General features: G+C 39.2%; 1 protein-coding gene across 1 annotated transcript in view; it reads right to left on the reverse strand.

Moving 5' to 3' along the window:
- The window catches only part of LOC128700668 (Histone acetyltransferase Tip60), a 92,968-nt gene that overhangs the window by 23,728 nt on the left and 56,960 nt on the right, over positions 1–12,280 (reverse strand). Inside the window, exon 7 of the mRNA XM_070096979.1 lies at positions 10,111–10,341. Coding sequence (XP_069953080.1) covers positions 10,111–10,341 — 231 coding nt within the window. The remainder of the gene's footprint in view (positions 1–10,110; positions 10,342–12,280) is intronic.

Here is a 12,280-nt window from a genome sequence, read left to right on the forward strand (position 1 = left end):
GGAGTGCTCTAGTGTCCTCATTAGAATGAATTGGATGGCTTATTTTGGTGTCATCAGCAAATTTGCTTATGTCACTATTTATTCCCTCATCTATGTCATTTATGTAAATTGTGAACAACAACGGGCCCAACACTGACCCCTTGTGGAACACCGCTTGTGACGTGCCCCCATTCTGATTTCTCCCCATTTATGCAAATTCTCTGCTGCCTATTTGTTAACCATGCCTCTACCCAGGAAAAAATTTCTCCTATTCCGTGTGCCTTAACCCCTAAATGGTCCAAACGTATATATATGTTCTTACGCATAGCACCCCAAACGTATACATACGTTTTAATTTTCCTGCCTCCAAATTTGGCATGACTGGCCTGAGATGCCTGGTCAGCAAAGAATGGATCTTAACACTCGGTGTGCGCAGTATTAAAAAAATCTGGGACCACTCAGTACCTTGTGGGAGCACCAGTTATTCTGAGCGCCAGCTAGAGCAAACAGTGGGGCAAACACCAAGGATTCTCTGATGTAATGTTATATTAATACTCCCCTTTTAAGAGGAAAGTGATGTTAACCCCAAGTTTAGGGTCTGTCTATTTGTCTCTGTCTATTTCTGTCTATCTCTGTCTCTGTCTCACAGGTACACACAAATACAATTATACATAGTGTAAATTACCTAGAATAACCTAAAAAATCCGAAGTGCTATACTGTGCTTGTAGATATAATGCATAAGAATACCTGTTGGTTCACAGTGGCTTTCTCTAAGACAAACAGAGAGATGGAGACAGCAGACAGAGAAATAAGACAGAGAGACAGATAATCAGAGATACGAGCTCATCAAATGTCATCCCTTATCTCTGCACCCTCGCTGGCGCCCATCAAATGTCATAGCTTATCTCCTCTTATCTCTGCATTATCTCATCTTATCTCTGCACTCTCGCTGACACCCATCAAATGTCATCTCATATTTGATCTTATCACTGCCCTCCCGGATGCTTGTCACTGAACACTTGTCTTACACATTGCTTCAAGTCAATTTTTTCCTTCTTCCTTCTTCCTCCTCCTCTTTCCTTCTTCCTTCTTCTTCTATACTCCCATGTATCCAAAACATTGCTGGGATCTATAAATACTTTGTACAGTGGACCCCCGCATAGCGGACGCCTTGCATAGCGGACAATCCGCATAGCGGACGCTTTGTTCGCTAAAATTTTGCCCCGCATAGTGGACAAAAACCCGCTCAGCGGCCTTCGTCCGAGACGCGTCCAATGTGCGCCCTCAGCCAGCCTCACATGTGCCGCCTGTGCCATTGTTTACCAGCCAGCCTCCGCGGTAACATTCAAGCATACACTCGGAATATTTCGTATTATTACAGTGTTTTCGGTGCTGTTTCTGGAAAATAAGTGACCATGGGCCCCAAGAAAGCTTCTAGTTCCAACCCTACAGCAATAAGGGTTAGGATTCCTATTGAAATGAAGAAAGAGATCATTGATAAGTATGAAAGTGGAGTACGTATCACCGACCTGGTCAGGTTGTACAAGAAACCAAAATCAACCATCTCTTCTATTGTGGGCAAGAAAACGGCAATCAAGGAAGCTGTTGTTGCCAAAGGTTTAACTGTGTTTTCGAAACAAAGATCGCAAGTGATGGAAGATGTTGAGAGACTCTTATTGGTGTGGATAAATGAAAAACAGCTAGCAGGAGATAGCGTCTCTCAAGCGATCATATGTGAAAAGGCTAGGAAGTTGCATGACGATTTAATTAAAAAAATGCCTGCAACTAGTGATGATGTGAGTGAATTTAAGGCCAGCAAAGGTTGGTTTGAGAGATTTAAGAAGCGTAGTGGCATCCATAGTGTGATACGGCATGGTGAGGCTGCCAGTTCGGACCACAAAGCGGCTGAAAAATATGTGCATGAATTCAAGGAGTACATAGAAACTGAAGGACTGAAACCTGAACAAGTGTTTAATTGTGATGAAACAGGCCTGTTCTGGAAGAAAATGCCAAGCAGGACCTACATTACTCAGGAGGAAAAGGCACTCCTAGGACATAAGCCTATGAAAGACAGGCTTACTTTGTTGATGTGTGCCAATGCTAGTGGTGATTGCAAAGTTAAGCCTTTATTAGTGTATCACTCTGAAACTCCCAGAGCGTTCAGGCAAAAGAATGTCCTCAAGGATAATTTGTGTGTGCTGTGGAGGGCAAACAGTAAGGCATGGGTCACTAGGGAATTTTTCTATAACTGGTTACACCATGCATTTGCCCCCAATGTGAAAGATTACCTAACTGAAAAGAAATTAGACCTTAAGTGCCTCCTGGTGTTAGACAATGCCCCTGGTCATCCTACAGACGTGGCAGAGCGACTTTATGGGGACATGAGCTTCATTAAGGTGAAGTTTTTGCCTCCTAATACCACTCCTCTCCTGCAGCCCATGGACCAGCAGGTCATTTCCAACTTCAAGAAACTGTACACAAAAGCTCTGTTTCAAAAGTGCTTTGAAGTGACCACAGACACTCGATTGACTCTAAAAGAGTTTTGGAAGGATCACTTTAATATCCTCAATTGTGTAAACCTTATAGGTAAGGCTTGGGAGGGAGTGACTAAGAGAACCTTGAACTCTGCTTGGAAGAAACTGTGGCCAGAATGTGTAGACAAAAGGGATTTTGAAGGGTTTGAGGCTAACCCTGAGAGGAGTATACCAGTTGAGGAATCAATTGTGGAATTGGGGAAGTCCTTGGGGTTGGAGGTTAGTGGGGAGGATGTGGAAGAGTTGGTGGAGGAGGACAATGAAGAACTAACCACTGATGAGCTGATAGATCAACTTCAAGAGCAAGAGGCCAGACCTGGGGAAACTGGTTCAAAGGAGGGGAGAGAGAAATTGAAGGAATTGCCTACTTCAAAGATTAAGGAAATGTGTGCAAAATGGCTTGAAGTGCAAACCTTTTTTGATGAAAATCACCCTCACACAGCTATTGCAAGCCGTGCTGGTGACTGTTACAATGACAGTGTTGTGAACCACTTTAGACAAATCATAAAGGAACGAGAGGTACAGGCCACTATGGACAGATATGTTGTGCGAAAGAAGTCCAGTGACTCTGAAGCTGGTCCTAGTGGCATTAACCCTTTGAGGGTCGACAGGCCCTCTCCGAAACTCGTTCTCAGGGTCGGCCAAATTTAAAAAAAAAAAAAAAATTATTTTCTCTTATGAAAAGATAGAGAATCTTTTCCCGATCATAAAGACACCAAAAGTTTGAAATTTGATAGAAAACTTACGGAATTATGCTCTCGCAAAGTTAACGGTCTCGGCGATGTTTACGCATCGGCGATTTTGCCCACTTTGAGCCCCATTTTCGGCCAATTTCACTGTACTAGTCGACAAAAAACATGAATATTTCGCTAGAACTCCATTTTTTCTATCGAATGGGTGCAAGAAACCACTCATTTATGAAATTCAACTATCCAATACAGTGGTCAGAATATAGCAATTTTGCCAATTTCACACAAATTTCAAAAGATGCCAATTTCCGAATAGGGTCCAGAATAAACAAGAAAGACATTCCTGGCACTAAAATGACATTTCCTCTGGTCATTAGTCACGTCTCAAGGCCCCTCTTATATTCTTTTGCTTTCCACTTTGAATTTTTATTCTCACAAAAAATTGAAGATTTACTGTTATGCAGACTACTGCATTAGTGTAAGAAATGGTATAAATATTATTGGTGCACTTGTGAAAGAATATTAGACTCACCAGTTGACGTGTATTGCACGCTTGGCACAATTTGTTTACTTTTGAAGTTTGGTAAAAATCGAACATTTCTGCTACTTTGAGCTCAATTTCAAGGCACTTTTCTTTGTAAGACCAGTCAAAATCATCTCAATTTCTGTAATATGTCTTCCATTCTATAAAATGAGACCAAGAAAACTAGAATACAACAATAAATACCATACGAAAATACACTGCAAAGTCGCTGATTTATTAAAAAAAAATGGTCAAAGTTTTTTTTTTCTCATTATGCACTGTGTGCTGCAGGATTTTTTTTAGACTGTGCACACTGACCACATAGACCCATTCTTTCATATGAAGGCCTACCAGCTTTCTCCCACTAGATTTGAGGCCGCTAGAATTTATGAGTACTAGTACGTCAAAAACCCCTACACGTAAGACGTACTAGTACGACGAAAACCCTCAAAGGGTTAAAAGAAGAAGGGAAGTAACCCCAGAAAAGGACTTGCTACCTCAAGTCCTAATGGAAGGGGATTCCCCTTCTAAACACTAACACTCTCTCTCCCCTCCTCCCATCCCATCAATCATCACCAGATCTTCAATAAAAGTAAGTGTCATGTAATTGTGCATGCCTTTTTCAGTTTGTGTGTACTAAAATTAACATTTTTTTGTGGTAAAAAAAATTTTTTTTCATACTTTTGGGTGTCTTGCACGGATTAATTTTATTTCCATTATTTCTTATGGGGAAAATTCATTCGCATAGCGAACATTTCGCATAACAGCCAGCCCTCTTGCACGGATTAAGGTCGCTATGCGGGGGTCCACTGTATATATTCCTAGACAATAGTAAATGACCAAGGCAGGTGTAAATGTCCACCTGTCAATGTGTTTGTGACAATCTGAGTACAATTTCAGTACCTAATATTAGTGTCAGAAAAAAGATTATGAAAAAGGTTATGAAATGACAAGAACTACAATAAACTATAATTATCAGAGTATAAAAATTATATAAAATAATGTAAAAATGAGAAAAAATGGTATATAGGCAACACTTCTGCAAGTGGCAGGATTCTATGTTGCCGTCAGTTGAGCATTAAGTGCCAACTCTGCAGCCTCATATCTCAGTAAGTACTGAGGCTCAGGTTAGGGTGTGTAGAAGAGAGGGAGAATACTTCCCGGTAAAAGTAGGTCTTAGACAGGGATGTGTAATGTCACCATGGTTGTTTAATATATTTATAGATGGGGTTGCAAAAGAAGTAAATGCTAGGGTGTTTGGGAGAGGAGTGGGATTAAATTATGGGTAATTAAATACAAAATGGGAAGTGACACAGTTACTTTTTGCTAATGATACTGTGCTTATGGGAGATTCTAAAGAAAAATTCCAAAGGTTAGTGGATGAATTTGGGAGTGTGTGTAAAGGTAGAAAGTTGAAAGTGAACATAGAAAAGAGTAAGGTGATGAGAGTATCAAATGATTTAGATAAAGAAAAATTGGATATCAAATTTGGGAGGAGGAGTATGGAAGAAGTGAATGTTTTCAGATATTTGGGAGTTGACGTGTCAGCGGATGGATTTATGAAGGATGAGGCTAATCATAGAATTGATGAAGGAAAAAGGGTGAGTGGTGCATTGAGGTATATGTGGAGACAAAAAAATGTTATCTATGGAGGCAAAGAAAGGGAATGTATGAAAGTATAGTAGTACCAACACTCTTATATGGGTGTGAAGCTTGGGTTGTAAATGCTGCAGCGAGGAGGCGGTTGGAGGCAGTGGAGATGTCCTGTCTAAGGGCAATGTGTGGTGTAAATATTATGCAGAAAATTTGGAGTGTGGAAATTAGAAGGTGTGGAGTTAATAAAAGTATTAGTCAGAGGGCAGAAGAGGGGTTGTTGAGGTGGTTTGGTCATTTAGAGAGAATGGATCAAAGTAGAATGACATGGAAAGCATATAAATCTATAGAGGAAGGAAGGCGGGGTAGGGGTAAACGCATTCTTGTGGTTGGTGACTCTCAGGTAAGATATATTGACCGTGCTTTTTGTAATAGGAATAAGAAGATGAGAGATAGTGTGCGCGTCCCTGGAGCTGGTGTTGGGGACATAGTTAACAGGCTGGATAATATCATGTCAGGTAATGGGAACAAGCCCATTATTTGTCTCAGTGCTGGTGGAAATGATATTGGGAAGGGTAAGAGAGAAGAGCTGCTAGGTAAGTACAGGTCAGCTATAGATTTCATTAAGTCTAAGGGAGGGGTCCCAATCATATGTAGCATCTTGCCTAGAAGGGAAGTAGGAAATGAATGGTTGTCTAGGGCAACTGGTGTAAATTGCTGGCTAGACAGATACTGCAAGGAACTTGCAATCCCATTCATTGACAACTGGAACAACTTTTATGGCAAGCATGATATGTATGCAAGGGATGGGGTACATCTCTCTGGGGCTGGGGTGGTAGCACTTGCAAACTCAATTGAGAAGGCCATTGGTGAAATGCCTATGATTTTAAACTGATAGAAGATAGAGGTATGGGTGTGTGTGAGAAACAAGCAGGTTGCAACACTAGGGTTGGAAACAGTAAATGTATAAAAGGCATTCAGCATGAAGTTATAAATAAAGACAATAGATCAGGTCAGCAAACAAAGGGGGACAGCAGAGGACAGCAAGGGACTAGCTCCCTTAAGGTTTACTATACTAATAGCAGGAGTGTAAGAAATAAAATAGATGAGCTAAGATTAATTGCAAGTGCAGGAAACATAGATATTATTGCTATAACAGAGACCTGGCTCAATCTGAAAGATAGAGAGATGCCCTCTGAATGTCACATACAAGGCTATAAATTATTCCACACTGACAGGGTCAACAGGAAGGGTGGTGGAGTAGCGATGTATGTCAGAGACAATTTAAATTGTTGTGTTAGACAAGATATAAAATTAGAAGCGTCAGTCACTGAATCTGTTTGGGTACAGCTTCTCGAGGGCCGAGAAAAACTAATTTTGGGTGTGATTTACAGGGCCCCAAATCTTGATAGGGAGTGCAGTAAACTTCTATGGGACGAAATTCGTAAGGCATCTACATACGAAAATGTTGTGCTAATGGGAGATTTCAACTATAGACAGATTGACTGGAGCAATTTGACAGGAAATTTAGAGTCAGGTGACTTTCTTGATACGATCCAGGATTGTTTTTTTAAAACAGTTTGTGACAGAGCCAACTAGGGGAAATAACCTCCTTGACTTGGTTCTTGCCAGTAGGGAAACACTAATTAATAATCTTGAGGTTAATGATGAGCTTGGGGAAAGTGATCACAAATCACTCAGTTTTAATATATCATGGAATTCCCCTAATAATGGCAATCAAGTCTCCGTCCCTGACTTTCGCTTGGCTGATTTCATAGGACTGAAAAATTACTTAGGTGGGCTGAACTGGAATGACCTGACTAAGGGTCAGGTAGGTGGTGATGGTTGCCGATATGATGCTTTCCAGGGCATAGTTCTAGCTGCTCAGTCAAATTATGTTCCAAATAGGGAAATCAGATCAAACAAAAATGATCCTAAATGGATGAACAATAGATTAAAATATCTGATTGGTCAAAAGAGAGGCATATATAGGCAAATCAAAAGAGGAGAGGGGCAGTTAAGAAATCGATATATTCAGTTAAAGAGAGAAATAAAAAAGGGAATTAGAAAAGCAAAAAGAGATTATGAGGTTAAAGTTGCAAGAGAATCGAAGACTAACCCTAAAGGATTCTTTCAGGTATACAGAAGTAAGATCAGGGACAAGATAGGCCCACTCAAAAGTTCCTCGGGTCAGCTCACTGACAGTGATAAGGAAATGTGTAGAATTTTTAACACATACTTCCTCTCAGTTTTTACACAGAAGCATACCAGCGATATTCCGGAAATGATAAATTATGTAGAACAGGACGATAATAAACTGCGCACGATTAGGGTCACAAGTGACATGGTCCTTAGGCAAATAGATAAATTAAAACCTAACAAATCCCCAGGCCCTGATGAACTGTATGCAAGGGTTCTAAAGGAATGTAAAGAGGAGCTTAGCAAACCTTTGGCTAATCTTTTCAACATATCGCAACAAACTGGCATGGTGCCAGATAAGTGGAAAATGGCAAATGTGATACCTATTTTTAAAGCAGGTGACAGGTCCTTAGCTTCGAACTATAGACCAATAAGCCTAACCTCCATAGTGGGAAAATTTATGGAATCAATAATTGCCGAGGCAGTTCGTAGCCACCTTGAAAAGCATAAATTAATCAACGAATCTCAGCATGGTTTTACAAAGGGGCGTTCCTGCCTTACGAATTTATTAACTTTTTTCACTAAGGTATTTGAGGAAGTAGATCATGGTAATGAATATGATATTGTGTATATGGACTTCAGTAAGGTTTTTGACAGGGTCCCACATCAGAGACTATTGAGGAAAATTAAGGCACATGGAATAGGAGGAGAAATTTTTTCCTGGATAGAGGCATGGTTGACAAATAGGCAGCAGAGAGTTTGCATAAATGGTGAGAAATCAGAGTGGGGAAGCGTCATGAGCGGTGTTCCACAGGGGTCAGTGTTGGGCCCCCTGCTGTTCACAATCTACATAAACGACATAGATGAGGGCATAAAGAGCGACATCGGCAAGTTTGCTGATGACACCAAAATAGGCCGTCGAATTCATTCTGACGAGGACATTAGAGCACTCCAGGAAGATTTGAATAGATTGATGCAGTGGTCGGAGAAGTGGCAGATGCAGTTTAATATAGACAAATGCAAAATTCTAAATGTTGGACAGGACAATAACCATGCCACATATAAACTAAATAATGTAGATCTTAATATTACGGATTGCGAAAAAGATTTAGGAGTTCTGGTTAGCAGTAATCTGAAACCAAGACAACAGTGCATAAGTGTTCGCAATAAAGCTAATAGAATCCTTGGCTTCATATCAAGAAGCATAAATAATAGGAGTCCTCAGGTTGTTTTTCAACTCTATACATCCTTGGTTAGGCCTCATTTAGATTATGCTGCACAGTTTTGGTCACCGTATTACAGAATGGATATAAATGCTCTGGAAAATGTACAAAGGAGGATGACAAAGTTGATCCCATGTATCAGAAACCTTCCCTATGAGGATAGACTAAGGGCCCTGAATCTGCACTCTCTAGAAAGACGTAGAATTAGGGGGGATATGATTGAGGTGTATAAATGGAAGACAGGAATAAATAAAGGGGATGTAAATAGTGTGCTGAAAATATCTAGCCTAAACAGGACTCGCAGCAATGGTTTCAAGTTGTAAAAATTCAGATTCAGGAAGGATATAGGAAAGTACTGGTTTGGTAATAGAGTTGTTGATGAGTGGAACAAACTCCCAAGTACAGTTATAGAGGCCAGAACGTTGTGTAGTTTTAAAAATAGGTTGGATAAATACATGAGTGGATGTGGGTGGGTGTGAGTTGGACCTGATAGCTTGTGCTACCAGGTCGGTTGCCGTGTTCCTCCCTTAAGTCAATGTGACCTGACCTGACTAGGTTGGGTGCATTGGCTTAAGCCGGTAGGAGACTTGGACCTGCCTCGCATGGGCCAGTGGGCCTTCTGCAGTGTTCCTTCGTTCTTATGTTCTTAAAACCAGTTACTTTATATAACTGGACTTGAGTCCTGGAAATGGGAAGTACAATGCCTGCACTCTAAAGGAGGGGTTTGGGATATTGGCAATTTGGAGGGATATATTGTGTATTTTTATACGTATATACTTCTAAACTGGGCACCTCTGAAAAAACAGTGATTATGTGTGAGTGAGGTGAAAGTGTTGAATGATGATAAAAGTATTTTCTTTTTGGGGATTTTCTTTCTTTTTGGGTCATCCTGCCTCGGTGGGAGATGGCCGACTTGTTGAAAAAAAAAAAATTAGAAAAATGTGCTCTTTATTTTCATTAAAAAAATTATTTTTTATTTTTCAAAATATTTGGGGCACTGGGGTAGTGAACATATATATACGTTTGGACCGTTTATGGGTTAACAGCATCTATCATGAGATTGCTTAAGTAAACCATGGTGGCCAAAATATTAACCAAATTGTATTTTATGTGGTGAAAGGCAATATAAAACAGCTGTGCACCAGATTCCCAAGTATGATATACATATTATGTACTAAATATATGTATAAATATATTTTTTAAGCCTACATCACCATCACTTGAAACACTCATGAGTTATACCTGACTTTCCCTACTCTCTTGCACACTGGGTAATATTTCATAAAATTTTAAAAATATTATTTAAAAAGCAATTAATTTGCTCTGTGAAAACATCTACATCAGTTGCAACTTGAAATACGATATGGTGCATTTATTCAGACACACTGTATTTATTTGTTAGAGTATAATGACATGTGACTTTCCATACCTTTGAGAAGTAGCCCACTATGTGATATCCCCGAGCATCGTACTCGGTCATAACGTAGAACAGAAATGGGTCAGTGTCGTAATATAAGGTCTTGTGATCCAAGAAAAGTTTTGCCAGAAGACACAAATTTTGTGCGTATAATTTATTTTTACGCCCATCGAGCTCAAAAAATGATATGGATCCCTTTCGATAAATCTCGTTGCCTGGTGGATGTTTGAAGGGGCATTTTTGCTGAAATAAAAGATAAAAAGGTGTTTATTTAAATACATATACAACTGTAGGGCTAAACACTTCATAATAAATCACAATACAATTTGCCTCGGTGGGAGACGGCCGACTTATTAACCCGTAAACGGTTCAAACGTAATATATATGCTTTTTCAACATTTGAAAGTATGTAAAAAAGTAGATCTTTTTTGTTTTTTTACATTTGAAAATGTGTAAAAAAACTTTGATCTACTTCTTTTTTGTTATATTTGAAAATATGTAAAAAAAATGTAGATCTACTTTTGTAGCACTACACATGTGAACGTAGATCTACTTGGACTGTTTACGGGTTAAAAAAAAAAAAAAAAAAAAAATTGCAATGTGCTATATTTTGACAAGTTTATCATTAATAAAAAATACCCATTAGCCAACAATATGGAAAACAAACATACAGGTCTCCCTCAACATTTGCGTTTTCCACTTTTGCGGGCTTCAAACATTTGCAAATTCCCAGCTGCCCAATCATATTTAACCCTTTGAGGGTCAACAGGCCCTCTCCGAGACTCGTTCTCAGGGTCGGCCAAATTTAAAAAAAAAAAAAAATAATTTTTTCTTATGAAAAGATAGAGAATCTTTTCCCGATCATAATGACACCAAAAATATGAATTTTGATGGAAAACTTACGGAATTATGCTCTCGCAAAGTTAGCGGTCTCAGCGATGTTTATGGATCGGCGATTTTGCCCACTTTGAGCCCCATTTTCGGCCAGTTCCACTGTACTAGTCAACAAAAAAACATGAATATGTCGCTAGAACTCCATTTTTTCTATTGAATGAGTGCAAGAAACCACCCATTTACCAATTTCAACTATCCAGTACAGTGGTCAGAATTTAGCAATTTTGCCAATTTCACACAAATTTCAAAAGATGCCAATTTCCGAATAGGGTCCAGAACAAACAAGAAATACATTCCTGGCACTAAAATGACATTTCCTCTGTTCATTAGTCACGTCTCAAGGCCCCTCTTACATTCTTTTGCTTTCCACTTTGAATTTTTATTCTCACAAAAAATAGAAGATTTACTGTTATGCAGACTACTGCATTAGTATAAAAAATGGTATAAATATTATTGGCGCACTTGCAAAAGAATATTAGACTCACCAGTTGATGTGTATTGGAAGCTTGGCATGATTTGTTTACTTTTGAACTTTGGTAAAAATCAAACATTTCTGCTACTTTGAGCTCAATTTCAAGGTACTTTTCTTTGTAAAACCAGTCAAAATCATCTCAATTTCTGTAATATGTCTTCCATTCTATAAAATGAGACCAAGAAAACTAGAATACAACAATAAATACCATACGAAAATACAGTGCAAAGTCGCTGTTTTATTCCAAGAAAACGGTCAAAGTTTTTTTTTTTCTCATTATGCACTGTGTGCTGCAGGATTTTTTTTATACCATGCACACTGACCACATAGACCCATTCTTTCATATGGAGGCCTACCAGCTTTCTCCCACTAGATTTGAGGGCGCTAGAATTTAGGCGTACTAGTATGTCAAAAACCCTGGGTTGTAAGCCATACTAGTATGTCTGAAACCCTCAAAGGGTTAAAATATGTCATTGCATATGTTAGGAATTGTGGAGGTGGCAGAGTTTATTTGGAGATAGGACAAGATAGTCCTTCAATATGACACTAATATCAACTCTACGGCTTATTTATCTATCACAATTCAACTAATATGACATAATAAACAATATTAATAACATGGAAACATGACATATACTCTAGAATGAACAAAATATGTCTTTAAGTATGTCATGAGTGTTGCTGTGTTGTTGGTGTTGGGTGTATAAGGGCCACTGAGAGCATAAGCCTTACATAGTGGTGGTGAAGGCGGCAGCAGAGACGGCAGTATTGTCAGTCACCCTATATAACTCCAACAACACTGGAGGAGTTAGGTTC

This window comes from Cherax quadricarinatus, chromosome 56 (genome assembly GCF_038502225.1).
Source record: "Cherax quadricarinatus isolate ZL_2023a chromosome 56, ASM3850222v1, whole genome shotgun sequence".
Lineage (NCBI taxonomy): Eukaryota > Metazoa > Arthropoda > Malacostraca > Decapoda > Parastacidae > Cherax > Cherax quadricarinatus.